Source organism: Ochlerotatus camptorhynchus, unplaced genomic scaffold (assembly GCF_037179485.1).
Source record: "Ochlerotatus camptorhynchus isolate MF236.1 unplaced genomic scaffold, CSIRO-AGI_Acam_v1.1 ptg000717l, whole genome shotgun sequence".
Lineage (NCBI taxonomy): Eukaryota > Metazoa > Arthropoda > Insecta > Diptera > Culicidae > Ochlerotatus > Ochlerotatus camptorhynchus.
Genome location: NW_027041192.1, coordinates 575651 through 595677, shown reverse-complemented (window position 1 = coordinate 595677; position 20027 = coordinate 575651). Strand labels below are relative to the sequence as shown.

General features: G+C 38.6%; 1 protein-coding gene across 1 annotated transcript in view; it reads right to left on the bottom strand.

Moving 5' to 3' along the window:
- The window catches only part of LOC135714781 (lachesin-like), a gene marked incomplete at its 3' end in the record, with an annotated part of 149798 nt that overhangs the window by 17180 nt on the left and 112591 nt on the right, over positions 1-20027 (bottom strand). The window contains exon 3 of the mRNA XM_065238151.1: positions 11070-11405. Within this exon, the coding sequence (XP_065094223.1) occupies positions 11070-11405 (336 nt within the window). The remainder of the gene's footprint in view (positions 1-11069; positions 11406-20027) is intronic.

Genomic DNA, 20027 nt, shown 5'->3' with positions numbered 1-20027 from the left:
ACAATCATTGCTTGTTCAAAATCAGTAAGCGTTTAAGGCTCTCCCAATTGAGGTCTCAATCGTTGTTATGTAATGAATATAATAAAATATATTGTTTCACCATTAAAATAATAATAAGCCTCAATGTCATATTATTGGTCACAGAAAAAATGTACCCAAAAATAGGTTGCTTTGATGTAATTTGAGTGAGTTTTTATTTAACCGTAATTTTGCAAAATTAAAAAACTGCCGCAGGCCCCACTTTGGCCCCCTCCAGATAAATTTTCTAGCTACGCCAATGTTGATAAACCTTGCAATGTTACTGGGGTGCGCAAAAATAACAGTTTTTAACCCAAACAAATATCCTGGTACGGCTTTGACAGCTCAGAGGAAACTAATTTTGAGCGAGTTATCCATTAACGCGTTGAAAATTCATGTGGAAAAAAATCACGTAATTATAGAACGACACCAGGAGTTGAGTGAAAAACCTGACTGGGTAACGCCGCCGTGTCCGAATTAGTGGATTATTCAACTTGCACCAAAAGTAGGTTTAAAAATATTCTATCGAAGCAAATGTATGGTACATTTTCAAGTTTTTACTCTTCTGAGCCGCTCTAATAATTAAGATAAGAATGAATAATTCAAATTTCGCCCAATAGATTATTTTGAACCTAACTGATTTAGGGATAATATCGACAAAAGTGTTGTAGTGCAAAGTGTGACTACCCCTCACTCCAAAGGGCCTGGGTTCAATCCAAGTCGGCGCCGTCGGGATTTTCTGAGGCATAACATCTCTGATCAGAGGAAGTACAGCCGGTCCGTGGGTTGATAGGTAGCGTCCAGATAGGGTAGCTGCCTCCCTGGCATTGGTAGCATTGGTACTTAATTCGAAAAACAAGATCGACGGAAAACAAATCAAGGAAAAGAAAGAGTTAGGAATGTTGGGTGCTTACATCCCTAACAATGTAAGCACCCAAACTAACAACCCGCGGGACATGAAAGTTGAATGATTTTTCAATTCGGACACGACGTGTATCTTCTCACCTCAGTGGTTCTGGTGCGATTTCATCCATCTTTGGGCTTTCCTGAATCAAAAAATCTCTGATCACGTCTTCCTTTGGCAGGGAAGTAAATCAATTCGTAAGAATAGGAAATTGATGAAAAATTGTTCCGGGACATTTTATTTGACATCGTCATTGACTTAATTCATGGCGCTAATTCTCATTAAGGGCCTTGGTCAGATTTTAATATCCATCCGAAGTGCGGCTTGACAACTCAGTTAAACCCTAACAAAGGCCAGAGCGCCGAGAAAACCCTGTTTGGCTTACAAATGACTGCGGGAGCAATGAAAACGATTTATAGGTCTTTTTTGCACGGTGCATTGCGAAGTTCATGTCCGCCAATATAATCAGAAAGGAGCTATCTGACGGTGTGGACCTGTAGGCTTTATTGTTTTTTGTGCCTCTACTAGCGTTAATAACCCGATGGCGTGTGGCGGTTTATGGTGCGGTACTGTCGAAACGGCTCGTAGCACCATGGTGAATCTGGCTTGCAGGAACTGACGTATAAGTCTGAAGATGGTTGTGATTTGTTTGTTTACAGGTGGATAATAAAAGTGAAACATTGTACCATTAAGCAACGGAGCAGTTCAACTCAACCGTTGAATTTAAACTTATTAAGTACTTGCTCTCTCTCACTCTTATATCAGGTTCAAACCATCGCATTTGATGAATGAAGTAAGAGTTGATAGCCAGGAAGCATGTTGGTAATGCTACTTTATTTATGGTCCACCAGCAAAAAGACTTACAGGTATTATGATGGTGGAATTTTTGCATCCTTGCTGTTTAGAAAATTCCCGGAAGTGATTCCGATCATCGAACTCGACTGGATGAATTTAATAGCACGAACTTTTTAAATCTCCTCCGGCAAATTCACTTCAATTCAAGCACTTGAAAACTTGTTCTCGTGCAATTTCGAATATTTCGAACACTATTTCTGTATGCATAACCCATTTGCAATTATACATACAATATTGATTCATTTCCGCGCTCATAGCCCTGAGTTAAATCGCCCTCGTAGCGTCCAAACTTTGCCAGCATCGATCGCAATCAAACTCTCGCATCCCGAACGCCGCACAAAAGACCTCTCCCTCCCGCATCCCCTTGAACTCAACCGGTTTGCATGTTCGCTCAAAATTTATTCAATCCAATCAAGCTGTTGAACACACTCTCATTCTCTCTGCCAAAGTTTTCCGAGTGCAACGTTTGCCAGCGATGCTGCCATCAGAATCAACGCCGCGTAAGCTTATTCAAGTATGCAGTCTGTATTTTTTCCCTCCCTGTCCTGATTCTATGCATATCGATACGAAATTAATTAACAACAGCTAGTTTTGAATTTTTAAAATTGAATCCAAAACTTTTCTCCCAACACAGTGCAGTTCCATGCACAGGCACAAACACAATCATCGGTGCAGCACTGATTGATGTATGCAGGTAGGCAGAATAGTGCCTTAGTGGCTGCAGCTTTCGGTTTGGGAACCGTTCACAGTGTTTCAGCGGTCGCACTCGACGACTTTTAGAAGAATCATTTAGTTATTTAAGAAACATTTGTAAGAACTTCCAAACGTTTCTCTTTATTTTTAGAACATAATTATAGCGACCATTGTACTAATTATGTACCATGATGTACTGTGCGATAATCGTGGATTTTGTTTAGTGAATGTCGTTCTACTTCATCATTATTGAGAAGCAATTCAAAGACAATTAGCAAACGACCCTGCTCAGCCCTCTCCAATTTAGATGAAACTTTTCACGTGGCTTTGGTTTGGGAGACCCTGCACAGATCAAGAGACCATTACGACTCAAAATTGTTACTTCAATAGGACGTGCATTAATAACTCGAATTGTATTGAAGTTGTGTCTCAGAAGAAACTGAAAAAAGGTAATTTGTAGGAAAAAATCAGATTAAAAAAAAAGAGATTGAGGGTTGGGTCTAAAGCATGACTGTAATATTCATTCAGGACTAGGAGATTGTTTTTGCTGATCGATTCAATAATAACTACAAAATGAATTATGCATATACTAAAAGCCAGATGATATCATATCATACAATACAAGGTTATTTTTTTTCTTTGGCTTTATAACGTCTTTACTGGGACTTTACGTCGGCTCTCAACTTAGTATTTTAAGAGCACTTTCACAGTTGTTAACCTTTGCGTGCCTAACGTCTAAATTTGTATAGATTTCAAAATTCAATAAGGTTTCCCTTATATTGGATCCATACATAAGCATTTTATGCCAATTTTTCACTAGCTATCAGAACTATCCATTTGAATTGTCCAGATGACGCATTGTTCTTAGAAAATTTTAAGAGCAGGAGATTTTAATCGATGAGTCCAATCTTTAGATTAAGATCATTAGATCCATAGGTCAACATTAGAGCCATTTTTCCTTGCTGACCAATTGTAAATTTCTCAAAATTAGCCAAAATTGATTCTTATTTGTAGCCTTGCATGCTCAAAGGATAGGAGAACAATACTCTATACTCTGTACTTTTTATTTCTTATTCAAATTGCATAACGTTGCCGAGCCCCAACTCCGCAGGGCCTTTCTCCTGGTTGTCATGCTTAACTTTCCCGTATTTCCCCAACACCAACGTTAGATCATTATCTGGCACCTGCGGTGATAAATGTTCTGCTGAGTCAACAGCTGAAAGCAAACTGAGGAGTTGATTGCATTATAAAATGTTTTGAGATTTCTGATATATATTGTTTTAAAATCCTCGATACATTATATTCATAAAAAATTGCTGGACAAGAGATTTCAAAAGTCAGGTAGTAGACACCCTGTAACAAAACTAAAAGCATGAATAGGGAGCTGCACGAAGCACAGACGAGTAAACACATACAGCTATGTGTTTGCACGTCGAAAATAAAGAGACTTACAATAAGCTGAAGCTGTGAGCTTGTGCTAATGAAAAATGTTCGCTCATGCAGAATGTGTTTCTTTTCAAAAACAATTTCAATTTTTAAAGTTTGTGTGAGGTTTAATTATATTACATGCTGAGGAACTTACTTAAGGGTCCTGTGCACCACCAGCGGTGCAAAGGGCCAACGTGAAAGACTTCCATCCTGGGCGGCTGCTCGCTTTTGCCTTGACCTGGGCCCAGGTCAGATTCCTATCGACTTGCTTAATTTCCTTATTGAGGCTCCGCCGCCATGAGCCCCTGGGTCTGCCTCTGCTGCGATATCCTGCCGGATTCCAATCCAGAGCTTGCTTGCAGATTTCGCTTCAACCCCGTCGAAGTGTGTGGCCGACCCACCTCCACTTTTGCTCTCGAATTTCTGTTGCTATCGGCTTCTGATGACATCGACGATGGAGCTCGGCATTCGAGATCCAGTTGTGAGGCCACCAGGCACGAATTATATACCGTAGGCATCGGTTGATGAATACCTGAAGCTTTTAAGTGTTCTCCGCTGATACACACCACGTCTCGCTGGCGTATAACAACACAGATTTCACGTTCGAGTTGAAAATTCGGATTTTGGTGCGTTGACTTATCTGGTTGGATCTCCATACGTTTCGTAAACTCGCAAAGGCAGCCCTAGCCTTCTTGATTATTGCATCTATGTCGCTCTTGGTCCCGCCGTCCGACGCTATTTGGTTGCCAAGATATTGGAAACTTTCGACCTTCTCCACTGCTTGCCCCGCTACCGTAAAGTTGGAAGGGTTGCCAGTGTTGATATCCAACGATTTGGTCTTGTTGACGTTGATGGTGAGACCCGCCGCAGAGGAGCATTTGGCTAGATCATTGAGCTTACTCTGCATATCAGAGCGCCGTTGTGCTAGTAGAGCAACATCATCAGCCAAATCGAAGTCATTAAGATGCTCCATGGTGATAGGCTGCCAAAGCAGCCCACGGTTCGGTACACGGTCAATTGCACCTACCATGATCTCGTCGATTACGATGAGAAACAGTAGCGGTGATAGTATACATCCTTGTCTCACACCAGTGACTACCCGGATAGGGTCGGACAAGGATCCGTTATGCAGAACTCTGCACGTGAAAGCCTCATACTGCGCTTCGATGAGGTTGACGATTTTATCCGGGACTCCCTTGCGTCTCAGGGCGCCCCACAGATTCTCGTGATTGAGACGGTCGAAAGCTTTTTCGTAGTCAATGAATACCAAATAAAGGGACTCTTGGAATTCATTGACCTGCTCCAGGATGATGCGGAGCAGATCTTCAGGCACGGAATCCTGCCTGCTGCCGTCGGAGAGTCGCATCGATCTTCTCCTGTATCCGATTCAGGATAACTTTGCACAGAACTTTGAGAACAATACACAGTAACATGATGCCTCGCCAATTGTCGCACACAGTCAGATCCCCCTTCTTTGGGACCTTCACTAAGATGCCCTGCATCCAGACGGCCGGAAAAGTCGCGGTGTCCCAGATATTACAGAATAGTTGATGCAACATTTGTGCGGATAGCATGGGGTCAGCTTTGAGCATCTCTGCTGATATGCGATCGACCCCTGGAGCCTTGTTGGATTTCATGCTTCGGATAGCTGCTTCAATCTCCTGCAGAGGTGGGGCCTCGGAATTGACGCGAGTGATGCGGTGCACCCTAGGCGGGTCATGCCGTGATGTTGATGGCTGGTTGGCCGTCGAAACTTGAAGAAGTTGTTCGAAGTGCTCAAACCAGCGTTTCAGTTGGTCAGTGGGGTCGGTAAGCAATTGTCCAGTCGTGTCCTTCACTGGCATCCTCGAGTTCATCCTTGCTCCACTCAGGCGTCGTGAGATATCGTAGAGGAGGCGTATATCGCCAGTGTTTGCGGCTTTCTCCCCTTCGTCGGCCAGGGAGTTCACCCACGCTTGCTTGTCCCGTCTGCAAGAGCGCTTGACTTCCTTCTCTAGAGCCGAGTACCGTTGACGGGCTTCGTTTTTGGCTCCTCTGGTTCTCCCCGAGCAAAGTTAGAGATCAAATTGAAATCAGAATTTGCTGTTATGATGTAACTTATTTTGAATACTCCATTTGATCTCATTTTGGTTGACTTAACGGTTAACACAGCAAAAATGAGAGCAAAATTTTACACTGTTGAATCAAACGGAAAACTAATTCTGCTTTCAATGAAATCAATTTGATTACTGATTTTGCATTCATAATGTTTTACTGAATACGGGCCTGTCGTAAATCGTTACCATCCATGCTTCTCACGCTGAAAGATTTGAGCTCAAATGTCACCTCGGGCTAGTCATGAATGGCCTAAAATGGGTTAAACAAAATAAATAAACAATAATCGTTGGTTCAACGACAGATGAATTTAAATTAAATTTTAAACAAGAAATTAACAGCAGAACTTCAAGTTAAGTTGCTTTGATTTAAAAAGTCTTGACTGCATAATAAAAGCACAGTATGATATCAGACTTCTGTCGCGACAATTGAAATCAAAATGAGTTTTCATTATGATAGGAACTGCAAACTTTAATATCGATTTGCTTTCATTTTGTTAACCGACTTTGCTCGGGTCACCCGCTCTATCGCGGGCTTTTGCTTCTCTACGCTCCTCAATCTTCCGCCATATGTGATCCACTCTTTCCTCTGGGTGCGCAGCTCACCCAAGTTGTTCTCGCTTGTTTCTATAAAGGCATTCTTGATGGCCGTCCATTGTTCTTCTACGCTGCCACCTTCTGGAACGTCCGCAGCTCGAGTCTCAAGTTCTTCAACAAAAGACCTTTTTACCGCTGGATCTTCAAGTCGGCGTGTGTTGAACCACCGCCCGAGTCTCTCCTCCCGTCGCTGGATCTGCGCCATGCGTAGGCGGATTTCACCGATTAGAAGGTGATGGTCAGACGCGATGTCGGCGCTGCGTTTATTCCGAACATCGGAACTAACATCTAAAATGTTGCTTATGTCTATATTGATTTTTAATCTGTTTATAAAGGAATGAGTTTATCTTGTGCTGATTTTGAGCACTGTTTGTGCGCTACCCACATTGTACGTCTTTCAAATTTTTGTGTGCTCTCTTGCTCTCTAAACAACCGAGTGTATGACTAATAGCGCAATGCACAGCCTTTGTTTGAGCTGTGCGTGTGCTTCCAGATGAAAAGTGGTCGATTTTTCCCTCGAATATTATCTTGTGGGAGAGATGATTGTAGAACCGTTGTATTAATTTTTTTCATTTGATTTGTTTTCCGTCGATCTTGTTTTCCGGCTGAGCACCAATGCTACCGACGCCAGGAAGGCAGCTCCCACACATGGACCCTACCTATCGACCCATCAACTCATGAACCGGGGACCAACGGTTTTACTTCCCTTCTGAAGGAACATCCCGGCGGCACTGACTGGGATTGAACCCAGGCCTGCTTGGGGTGAGAGGCAATCACGCTAACACCTACACCACCGGTGCCGCTGACCGTTGTACTCCTACGTTAGTACTTTGAAGTTTGATGTTGGTACATGAGGAAAGTTGGATCACATGAGTTGGATTTGCAATTTTATGATTTTGAAATCTACTACAGTAATCCCTCCATTTATGCGATGGATGGTACCATCCACCCACCGCTATTTATCAGCTGCCTTCAACCCTGAATTACCGGTGTACCTACATCACATTTCTGTTTGTCAAACTTTGTAAACATATCAAACAGAAATGAATAAATAGCGTATTACCATAGAGGTAACTCTAAGACTAGAAGGTCCCGAAATAACGTGCTCAACTTTTTGGCTCAGCTCTGGTACTCTCTTCGGTCCCAAGCTAATCGATTCACCCCTCGAAACATATGTAATTCCACTAACCCCTCATTTTATCAGTCAAACTTTCATAGCGAATCAAAACAAACATTTTGTAGTAGTAGAATTTCGACTAGAATGGGGTACGTTAATCGTTTGCTTTTGACCAATAGGCTAGTCAAGTAGTGAGCCAATCTAAAATCGTTAGTTTCGTATTGATTGTTGGTATTACTGACTTATAAGTGGGGATGGATGGCATTCACTAGCCCGAGAATACCCTCCAGATGCTAGCCTCTTCACCAACCATACATCAGTACACACTTATCGAGTTAGTAATTTTTACCGAGTTTTTGAATTGCGGAACTCTTCGGTAAAATTTAAAAAATCTGTCAAAAATTCAAAGTTGAGAAAATGTGTTACGAAAATTTACAGACTAACTTTTGTTAACCCCGTGTAATGATGAAAAATAAAATTTATCGATTTTATCCAATCTTTACGAATAACAGTCATTTGAATTTTAACCGAGTCAGTAATCCAAAAACCCAGTAAAAATACTGACTCCTGTAAAAAAATCTAAGTGTGTATACAGAAGCAGCGGAGTTGCATACTCCTCCATCGAATCAGCACCAGCTGAGCTGTGAGTGCTATGAAATAAAAGGGACATCGATTTATTACCACTACCTACTTCTCTCCCTTCCGCTCAAAGAATTCGCCGATTCGGTGTCTCTCGTTGTGTTTTCTGCTTAGACTGAGCAATATGCGGTAATCGAAAGTTAAGAATGTAGCTCAACATTTACAATAACATTCTACCAAATTTTCATGTGCGTAGTCCACTGCAACAGCCGAACGTACGAACGAATAGGGTGACCATAGCGCATTTTAAGAAAACTTCTCAATTTTTTATGGCTGTTTTAAATCAATAATTACGAGGAAACCATAAAGCCTACAAGGTTACTACCAAAGACACAAATCTAGGGAACTGCATGGAGAATGTTTTGTAGAACAACTAAATTAACAGTTTTGAAAATTTTCAACTTAAAAACACTAAAATGTATGAAATTTCACCAGTTTTTTTGGTACTTTCAACATACTTTTCAATATTAATGTATGATAATTAACTTTTATCGAGTTCTTTACTGTGGAGCATTGATAGCTAAGACTTTAATCTTTCATTTGAAATGTTGAACTCAGAATACCATAATAAGATTAAAAAAATATAGCTAACACAATTTGGAAAAAAAAAAAAACATAAAATGTTAAATAACTCACTTAGCAGTCATTTCCGACCCTATATTTCTTGATGATTTTTTCATAACTTTAGGAGCCCTATCTACCCTGAAAATATGTAAACCCCGGAACCAGACACCCTGTATATTTAGGCGTTTCCCAGGCTAGTTTATGTGTATCCATGTCAGTTACAATAATTTATTATTTAACTTCAACCGATTGGATTCCCGCAAAAACTTGCGAAAATCATGTTCAATGATTATTTGAACTAACTTTTTGGCTATTTCAGTTCCATTGCTTAATCATTAAAAGAAATTGATCCATGTGCGAAAAATTAGTCAATTTCGAATCATATTCTGGCACCAAAATAAACAATAAGTTAGTTCAAATAATCATTGAACTTGATTATAGCAAAGCTCCGATTGATAGAACTTATAGAATATTCGAATTTAATCGACATGGATACACAGAAACTAGCCCGGGAAACGAATAAATGAATGTATCTCCAAGGTGATCATCGATGATCAACCAATGATTTTGGTGAAATTTGAGAACTGCTTAAAACTTTGCAAAAATCACGTTTAATTATTATTTGAACTAACACTTTCGTCTGTTGACGAACAAATAAATATCATAAAATAGATAAATATTCGATTATGTTGGTGCCACAATAACTTTTACATGCTAAATCATGCTTCAAAAATGAACAATTGCCATTACATTTTTGTATGGTGTCCATATAATTATTAACGGAGGAAGAAATCACATTTTCATTTATTTCAATTACTGTACGCATGAGGAAATACATTCTTTCTTTGGATCATATTGTTGCAAAAACATTGTTGTATATTAATTTATTTGATAAGGCTCAAATGAATTAACTTTACAGATCCGATGATTCTTGGTCACTATACAATACATCGTAAAACTATAGTCAAAAGGTACAACACAAACCATTGCAGTAATGGAAGCAAAACTTGGTCAGTACCTACTTACACATTCATCACGAAAAGGTTGCTTTCCAAAGTCGACGACGCATCGACCGAAAGAACTGCTGATGAAGAACAATGAAGAGAACCACACAATGGTTGCTGCCGAGAAAATAGATGATCGCGTGGCATACATCGAGAGTGGCCTGCTTTTGTCAACAGCCGAGTGAAAACTGTTGCAAAATTATGTGGCTTTCAAACACATCTGGTTTATAATTTGTCTGATTCGTATAACTAGGAGGAGCAATGGTTTTTAAAGTGTTCTTATATTAATGTCCACATATGCCTTCAATTTGGCACGTTTATGTATTTTTTTTGCATTATATACAATCTGTTTGTTTGCAAACATGTTTGTTCATCTTAGCATCACAGAAACAATATTCATGTACGTGAATTCTAATGGTCTATGCTTATACCATTCAAATCTTACATCAAATCGGAATAAAAAGGTGTAATAATAACTATAAGCCTTTCATAAATGGTTGACAAAACAATAGCTTAGTGCATTGAATGCAGAATGGTTTATAAATCACGAAATTTTTAATACACTTCGACAATCTGAAATTTCCCATCTGAAATTGTAGCGTTAAATATTAAGATGAAAATGACCTAGGGAGCTATTAAAAATTTCAGAAATGATTTTCTCTGAGACATTACTTCAAATTGCTAAATGTTTTCCTTTTATTTTTTGGACAAAACGATGAGAATCTTTTTAAATCTGAAGTGATTTCTCAGAGAAAACCATTTTTTGAAATTTTTAATAGCTCACTAGGTCATTTTCATTTTTATAGCCAACACTACAGTTTCAGATGAAAATTTTTAGATTGTCGAAAACTATTAAAAAAAAGTAGTGATTTATAAACCATTCTGCATACGGACACAACGCTGTTGATTTGTCAGTATTAAAATTTGCAGACATATTCAAGTTTCAGTGTTTGTATCTGTATGTACAACAGGGAATCAAATATCTAATTGCGATTAAAAGACACAAAAATATCTATCCTAGCTATATCTACCAAATCAGTATGTCATCAGATGGTAGAGATACAATTGAGTATTACCGGAAAAGCACGCCAATTAAACATCATGAATATACGAATACCCAGCGTCAATAAAGCACTCACGGTTGCTCGAATACATACCCTGTACATCGATGCATCCGATTTGCTTCTTCATTGGACTGGCATTGATCTGACACATATAGCAGCCACGGTCCGATTCGCGAAGCTGTCGTATCCGCAGGCGCCATGTCCGCGTGTCCTCATGCACCACGCTGATCCGGGCATTGTGTGTCACTACACGACCCTGCAGTGCCAGCACCGTCTGGTCCGATGCTCGCAGCCAGCCTACCTTGTAGCGGCCCAGATTTTTCACCGAACATGTAAGCACTGCCTCTCTGCCAGCCGGAAATGTTACGTTCTGAATTGTGCCTTCGAATTCCGGTTCCGGATCGGCCGGCTGTTGTTGCGGGTTTGGTTCTGTAAATAAACAGAATAAACGGTCGGTTCAAATATTGATTTCAGGAAAAAAATTCAATGAAATAAAATAAAATGCTTTTTAGTTTTTCTCAATTGTACATCAAAAAATCTTTCCTATTTGCGATAAAATTAATTATTCAGAGCTTCATTAAATTAATATTCCAGCAGTAGAGTAAAGTGGGGCAATAGTACGCAGGAGGCAAAAGTATGCACTGGTTTGAGAGGCAGGTAAACGAAATGATGGACCAATCATTATGAATTGGATTGAAGCCTCTACTGAAAACAAGCTTACTTGAAAAATATTGTGTATTTTGAATAATCCACCAAAAAGTCATCTCTAGAAGTATGCAATTTTTTTTATAGTTTAGTATAAAATTAAAATTTTTTGGAAGCGGTATTACGATATCATAGATGAAGATTCAAACCTAAGTATTCCAGTATTATGATTTATCTATATGATTGGCATTTTATGGTATTTATCAGCAGACGATAGTGTTCAAAGTGTTTTTATGTTACTTCATACGCAAAGTTTGCGATTTTCATAGTTGGTTGGAAATGCTATCTAACATGAAGCTTTTTAATAGAAGTTGAAAATAAGCGAAGGGCCATTAATGCGACAGTACAAAGTCAAACGCACACCTTTTGCCTAACCATAACCTATATACATAACCTTGCTAAAAATGTTTTTCATTACGTCTTTGCGCCTAATTTCACATTCCACGCATTTGAAAAGTAGGAGTCCTAATTCACTTTTTAAATCGTTATAATTGTTAAATATTTGTGAGTTTTTATTATCGGAATCAAGTGGCACATTTAAGGGACTGTTCATTACCTACGTAGATAGTTTTCCCTAAGGTCTACCGTACTCTAACGGAACATTAAAAAGTTTCATATTAGAAAGCATTTCCAACCAACTCAGACGATAGAACTCAAATCGATGCGATTTTGAAAAAAAATGTTGGTACGACATGTTTTTAATCTTCAATTAGTATGCATTAGTGCAATGACGAAATCAGGTCTAATTTTGAATTTTTATTCATTTATGAACCATTAATTCAATTAAAATAGACGTTTTTGAAACATTAATAAAATGTGCACCGTTTTCCTTAATCAATAATTTATGAAAAATGCCATAATTTTTAAAATAGCAAACCATAAGGGATTGTGGACAAATAGTCAGAGAATTTACTGACGGTTATCAATTGAAATTTGCTGTTACTAAAGAGATACATGATTTTTAAAACTAAGTACCCCACTTTGCTCTAAACGCCAACAATGGAAAGGTCCAGAACAATTTTAACGACCATTCCAAATGATAATGAAATTCATTCAATATAATGATGAGCATGAAAGTGCATAAATGCCGCTCTGGCAAACATCAACCACTGGCTGAATGGAACAGACTTTTGGAAATTGTGCACATATCGATTGGTAAATTAAGTAATCATAAACGAACATTTTCATGCACTGTTTATACTACATTAGCCATATCATGTCCAGTCACTTGTAAACATAATGGCTTCGGCCCCACATGGAGGCAATGTAATGATTCTCCTGATGATAGTGGAGCAAATCCCAATATTAACTATTCATCGATTTTAGCTTCGTGCAATTACGAGCAAACCCAACTGAAATTTATGCAAATTTTAATCAGAACTAAACATTTCCATAATAAACCTATCCGGGCGTGCATGGTATTAGCAAAACTGACTTGCCCACGCGGCAACATCATTATTTAGTTTTCCCAGCGGCACAAGCACACATTTACGAGCTTAATCGAGCAATCCGAGCAATGGCCATAACAAAGAACACCAACCACTACTGGGATGGAGTCAGATGATGGGCGTTCGTGGGGACAGATGGAAGTCACATTGGCAGTATTGAGGGGGTGGTCTAGGAAAGCCAAACTGCCCTCAAACAGATCTTTCAGTCCGCATCGTGCTCTCTTGCCGTGCGGATCTATTTTCTTGTTGCTGAAGGAAGTGTTACTGCTACCTCTAGCTACAACAAATTTAAACAGCACCTTTTAGTGCTCATCCTGTAAAATTTCTACCTTGCTTAACTCTTCGATTCTTGTTTGGACCCACCCGAGGTAATCTTACTTGGATATCGATTTGGAAAATTTGTCTTCGATCCTTCGGATGCTTATAGTAATAGCGTTAAAAAGTTATAAAAAGGAACTTAAATCCTTTAAAAAAAAGAGATAGCGAATTGTTTCAAGGATCAAAAATATGCAGTAGTAGAGCACTTACAACTTTGTAGAAGATTGAAAAAAATTGAAAATTTAAAATAAAAAGTTATGGTATAACCAACGGTTTTTAAGAGATTACTACTGTTTGTACTCCATTTTCACCCTATAACTTCGTCCACTTGAGAGATAGAAAATTTACGTCTACGACAAAGTTTCTTAAAATGACTTTGTTTACAATGTTTCCATAGATGATTATCAATTTTAACAAGACATAAAAAGTCGTTTTTTTATCGTAGTGCGAGTATTTTTTACCACTACAATAAAGTATTAAAAAATGAAAAAACATTCTGGAAGACATCAAAAGGCTACACTCAATAGTTTCGTCATAGATGGCCATGTCCCTCTTTTTTTTTGTCCCACTGTGCGCCGCCGGGATTTTCTGAGGCATAAAATCTCTGATCACGCCTTCCGTCGGTAGGGAAGTAAATCCGTTGGTCCCCGGTCTATGAGTTCATGGTTTGATAGGTTGGGTCTTGGTGTGGGAGCTGCCTCCCTGGCGTCGGTAGCATTGGTACTCAGTACGGAAAACAAATCAAGGAAAAAAAATCACTTAGTGAGTTCAAGTTTGAATTTGGAGCAACTGCCTCGTTTGGCACGATCGCGTCAATAAGAATCAATTTGCAGTGAGGTTCTTGCATTTGAAAATACATCTTTATCCTAAAATCTTTAATTCCAAACGCAGGGAGAAAACCACTCAAACAAGCTCTACCACAGGCTGGACCATTTCATATTCATCCCCCGTCAAGCAATTTATTAAAACTTTACCAAATAAGGTCCTAAAATTTAAATTGAGGAGTTCGGTTAGCTTGGTGACTGCCGGTTTTGCCTTGGGATGAGTTCCAGTCTCATTCAAAACAAAACAATTACTGTGGTCGCATCGTCATCGAAGCCTGACCCATCTCCTAACCAACTATCCAACTCCGTAGCATCTATGGGGGCGTCGTCGGTGAGTCAATGGCCTCCCGTTAAGTAGTAGTTACATCAACAATATAGTTATGAGATAGCCCGGACCAATCACCACCACCTATAGCAACAAGTCAGCAATAATGATGTCACGCCATCGAGCAGAGTCCAACGCCACACGAGAGCCCAACGAATTGTCCTGTCAGCAGTTTTTATTAACAAATAGCCGAGCGACCAATCGATCACTCTCTTTTCGGTATAGAAGTTGTTAGGATTCAGATCGTTAGTAGCTTTAAGTAATGTGGTTAAGTGAATAATTAGTGAAATAAATTATTTTTTTATGATATCCTGAGAGGAGATCTCATTATTATATACTTCCTTTTCCCGTAACGGAGAAGATGGGCATGGTCGGCAATGGTAATGGACATGAATGCATCTGCAGGATGTAAAATGTCAATAATAAAGAACAACAATTATCCATATAAACATTTCTTCGAACCAAAATTTGAAAGTATCGTGAGATTTATTTTTCTTTCTCTTAAATCAGGCCTGACCAACCGTTCTAAACTTGCTTTTTAATGGCTTTTGATGTAGGTGCATACTTCAAGATGCATTTTGTTTTTGCTCATTCCTTCTAGGCTAATATTCATTCACAAATTGGATGCGATCTGCGATCCAGAAAACAAAACAATTGCATTAGGTCCTAAGTTTCATTGACAGATTTTTTTCGTCAACATTCCCATGAATTTTTATCTGACAGAACGATAAATTTTTTTTTTTTTCCTTTGGTTTGTTTTTTCCGTCGATCTTGTTTTCCGTGCTGAGCACCAATGCTACCGACGTGCCAGGAAGGCAGCTCCCACACCTGGACCCTACCTATCGACCCATCAACTCATGAACCGGGGACCAACGGCTTTACTTCCCATCCGAAGGAAGGCGTGATCAGAGATGTTATGCCTCAGAACATCCCGGCGGCGCCGACTGGGATTGAACCCAGGCCTGCTGGGGTGAGAGGCAATCACGCTTACCACTACACCACCGGCGCCGTTAGAACGATAAATGATGCTTTTATCTAGCATCTAAAACGACAAACACAACAAGAAACGATGTTGTGTTCTACCTATTAACGAAAGAGAAAGTCGACGAAGAAAATCGATCAATGTTACTTAGGACCTAATGCAATGTTCAGCATGAAATCTGGGCCATGAGCCATTCGTTTGGCAGCACAGTGCTGTCTTAAATGATACTCTTTCTTTGCTTAAATTCAGCGCATATAAAATCAATAACTTTACGGAATTCAAGATTTACTAGTTGTCAAAGTTTTTATTATACACTCAAAATAATCGACACGTTATTGTTGCGTGAAACATCAAGTGGAGTCTCTCTTTTCACTTTTATGTTAAATTTACATGTTGTCTACGTGATACCCCATATGTATCAACGGGAAGTCCTTTTATGTTCATCCATATTCTTTTATATTCACTGGGTTTTTAATGGAACGCACGTGATTTGCACATACACAAATTCTATGTGCATTTCACGTACACCCTAAGTGATTCTCACATATGAAAAAAATAATGAGTGCCTCACTCAAAATGATGTACAATATGGTGGAATTGCAAGTTAAAATGCCATTTAAAATCTTGGGGCTTATTTTCGTAAGACAATTTCGTGTTGAAAGTATAATGGTGTATGTTTCTTTGTTTTAGTGTGACGAAAAATAGTACCATGGATTTAAATACGAGTTAAATTCCCTTGTATCGTATGTGTCCCATATCCTTCCCGAGTCCAGTTTCACTCGAATTATTTTCATCTTCTGTGTGTATATTTTCCATCTTCTTTTCTAGGATCTTATTTTTATCTTCATTTGAAATCAAGAAAGTATTTAATTTAAACTGGCATAAAAATCATTGAAAACTACCATGAATTCCATCAAAAGAATCACATAACTTCTACGTGATAATCCCGTGACCATCTTGCCCACTGAAATGAGTGCTTTCATATGAGAATCACGTAACAATTACGTGAAAAGTGCGATGGAAAAAAATCTATGTAGGTTTTCACGTAGCATTGACGTGAAAATTATTTTGAGTGTATTTAAGAACAGGGTTTCAAAATGTCCAGTATATTATCAGTCTTCACGTTAACAAAGGGTAGATAAATATTTCGGCCAAATCACCCATTTTGGGCCTATCAAGCAGAAAACATAAAGTCAATTCTGGGTTTGGTACGATACTTTAGTTCAACTGTTACCGAAATAAGCCCATAAAAACAAGTGGTATGAATGTTTGCACCCATCATTCACCAAAACAAAAGAAGCCAATAGGCCGAAGTGAATTCAATTACGTTTCTATAATAACGCCTAGTTTAGAATCCGTAGGTCGAGTTTGAGGTCAAGAAGCAGTGTTAGATTTTTAACAATATCAACAATATCTTCCAACTCTTTATCAAATCTCACGGTACGTACGGAAAGGTTAAAAAATTTAGAATGTAAAATGCAGTAAAATCATTCCATTTTGTGAGAAAACCGGTTCGAAAAATAGAGGCAAAGGGCGGGTTGTGCTTAGTCGGCCCTACAAGTGCGTTCATTGAGATCACGTGTTCTCTCTCGAACTCATGATATCTGTGCACACCTTTAGCTTGTGGCTAGTTTCACAATGTTCTATCGGGGGTCATATTTCCATACATTTTTTAATGGTCTTTGGAGAAAATTTTTGGACTCGATTAAAACTGAAAAAAAAAATATAAAAAATAATAAAGGAATACTAGTAAGGAGTGAGATTTCGTTTGGTGGGTATTTCAGCGATACGATTTTTTAATTCGTTTTTCTTCCAAAGAGACCGTGATAAAACAGTGACAATTTACATTTGAAGTGTTTTTGACAATTTAAATTCAAAGTGTTTTGTTGTTGGTGCTATGTAGTGATAAACGTCACTAGAACTATTCCACAGCCACAGACAGTATATGAGCAAGTCGAACGCGCACTCTTTTGCCTGTGGATTTGAAGAAAAAAAAAATTCAAGTCCCATCATTCATTATTGCATGGGTTAGGTAAAGGAGTGTACGTTTGACTTGTACTGTAGCATTAATGGCCCTCAGCTCATTTTCAACTTCTATTCAATTTTCACACTGCCATACTCTAGCGCAACTATCAACCTATCCTCTTCAGAACATCCCACTAAAGCTTCATGATGATAAAATTTAGTTTATAAAATGAAATCCTTTGTTTATTCGACGAATCCATTCGTTGTTTTCTGCGAAGAAATAGATTCGTACATTTTATAAAGCTTAGCGGCACCAGTGATAAACGTGACTGCCTCTCACTCCAATGGACCTGGATTCAATTCTAGTCGGTGCCGTCGGGATTTTCGGAGGCAAAAAATTTATGATCACCCCTTCCTTCGGGAGGGAAGTAAAGCCTTTGGTGCCCGATCCATGAGTTTGATGGGTCGGTAGGGTCCAGTTGTGGGAGCTGCCTCCCTGGCGCTGGTAGCATTGCAATGCATTGGTACTCAGAACGAAAAACAAGATCGACGGAAAACAAATCAAGGATTTTATGAAGCTTGTTTCGTAGAAGTTGTCTACTGCCTTGTGATTTTCGTACGTATTGATAACGAATGTTTCATAAAATAAGCACGAATCATTCGTGTAAATTGAAAATAGTATGAAACATTCGCATGCCCATAAGACAACTTGCATACATTGTACGAAAAACAATACGAAGAGATACGAAAATTTAGTTGAAAGATACAATCGCCTTTCTGGCTATCCTTGTATGCACGAAAACATTTCGTACAGTCGCGCTTTCATGAAATCAATTCGTGCAATTTATAGCTTTTTATATAATGCAAAATTAAAACAAGATTGTGTGATGGATGTTTAGGAAACCGTGGAAAGGACGTATTCCAAGAAAAGATGGAGATTATGTAGATGAAAAAAAAAATTGTATTGCTTAGTATTAGAAAAAAATCCAAACAGCTGTGCAATTTAACTCGATTTATCAGAGAGAATTACAATTTTCTCCAAGGAAGCAGAATCTTACCCGCTTGTTATACAATATACCAGCCATTTTTTCTTCTTTTATATGAACCAGAAGTTAAGGCCAACATGGCATTTATTTTGCTATCAATAACTATATTTTTAAAACAAATGATAGCCACATTGAAAACGCAGAAACAATTTCCTCGACATGAAGAGTTGGTGAGCAATTTAAAAAAATAGTCCTCTTTAAAATAAAACAATAAATATTTCCAACTTGCTGGAGAGTTCAGCAGTTTCAATGTCCAACTTTTGTTTTATCTAGTTCGTTTATTTAGAAGGCTCAATCATGTTAGCTTTACGGAGTCAATAATTTATTGTTCATTGTTTGTAACAGAATTCACTTAATTCTATGTCTAGTAGGAGTTGGGCCGAATACTCGCGGCTTACCTGAGGTTAGAGGGGTACATTGTCAAATAATAGGATCAGGGAAGGAGCTTGGGAGCTGGGGTTGCGTTTTCACATCACAGCGTTGTCACCAGTATGAACGGTAGTGCGATTCTACCGGCTATGCTGACCAGTGTGTGACGATGAGACTCATCGAGACGGAGGGACAAGATAAACAAAAACCAAACCGTTCAAGATTTTCAGTGTCCCAATTGGTTTGCCAACTCGTGGTGTACTCCGACGCAATAAATGGTAAAATTCATCGTGTGAAATTTGCGAAAACCGATATTGATTGAATCACTTTTCACCGATTTCTCCAGCGGTTCGTATTGTTAACCAGTTTTCACTCTTGTATGGCATTCATTTCATGTAGAGTAGAGCGCTACTTCGTCGTAATCGCTCATTTCCGTTCTATCGATCAGAAAAGATTAATAATATCAATGAAGTCACAGTGCACTAATCAATAATAGGTTTTTTCCGATGCTTTAGTTCATTAGCTACAACATAAATCTTATAAGAGCGCATTGAATGAATATTTTCGCTAATTGCTCTCAAAACAAAAGAAGCGCTCCTAGCGAATCCCTTTTTTCTACGTTTATCCGTAGGACGAAGAAAATCTAATGGCGTTTCAATGCATTAGGACGGAATTGAAACTCGTATGACGAATTTAGAGTCAAGTAGCAGTATTGTATTTTGAACAATATCTCAACAATTTGTGACTTTTTATCAAATCTAACGGTACGTTTGGAAAAGTGAATAAATTTAAAAGTCATCCTTGATAGAAATATTAAATTTTTTGTTCAAACCCGTTCAAAAAAGAGAGATAAACCGCAGGTTGTGTAGGACGGAAATTAGATCAAAAACCCTATTGTATGAAATATGCGTAATGTTGGCAGTGTACGAAACGAATATAACGAAATGAGCGTAAGAGAATTAACAAAAAACATATTTTCAGTGAACCGGAAAGCTGAAACCAACGCTTGGTTGCTGTACATAGCAGAGTGATCCAGAAAGACAATTTAGCGGAACATAATTAAATACTC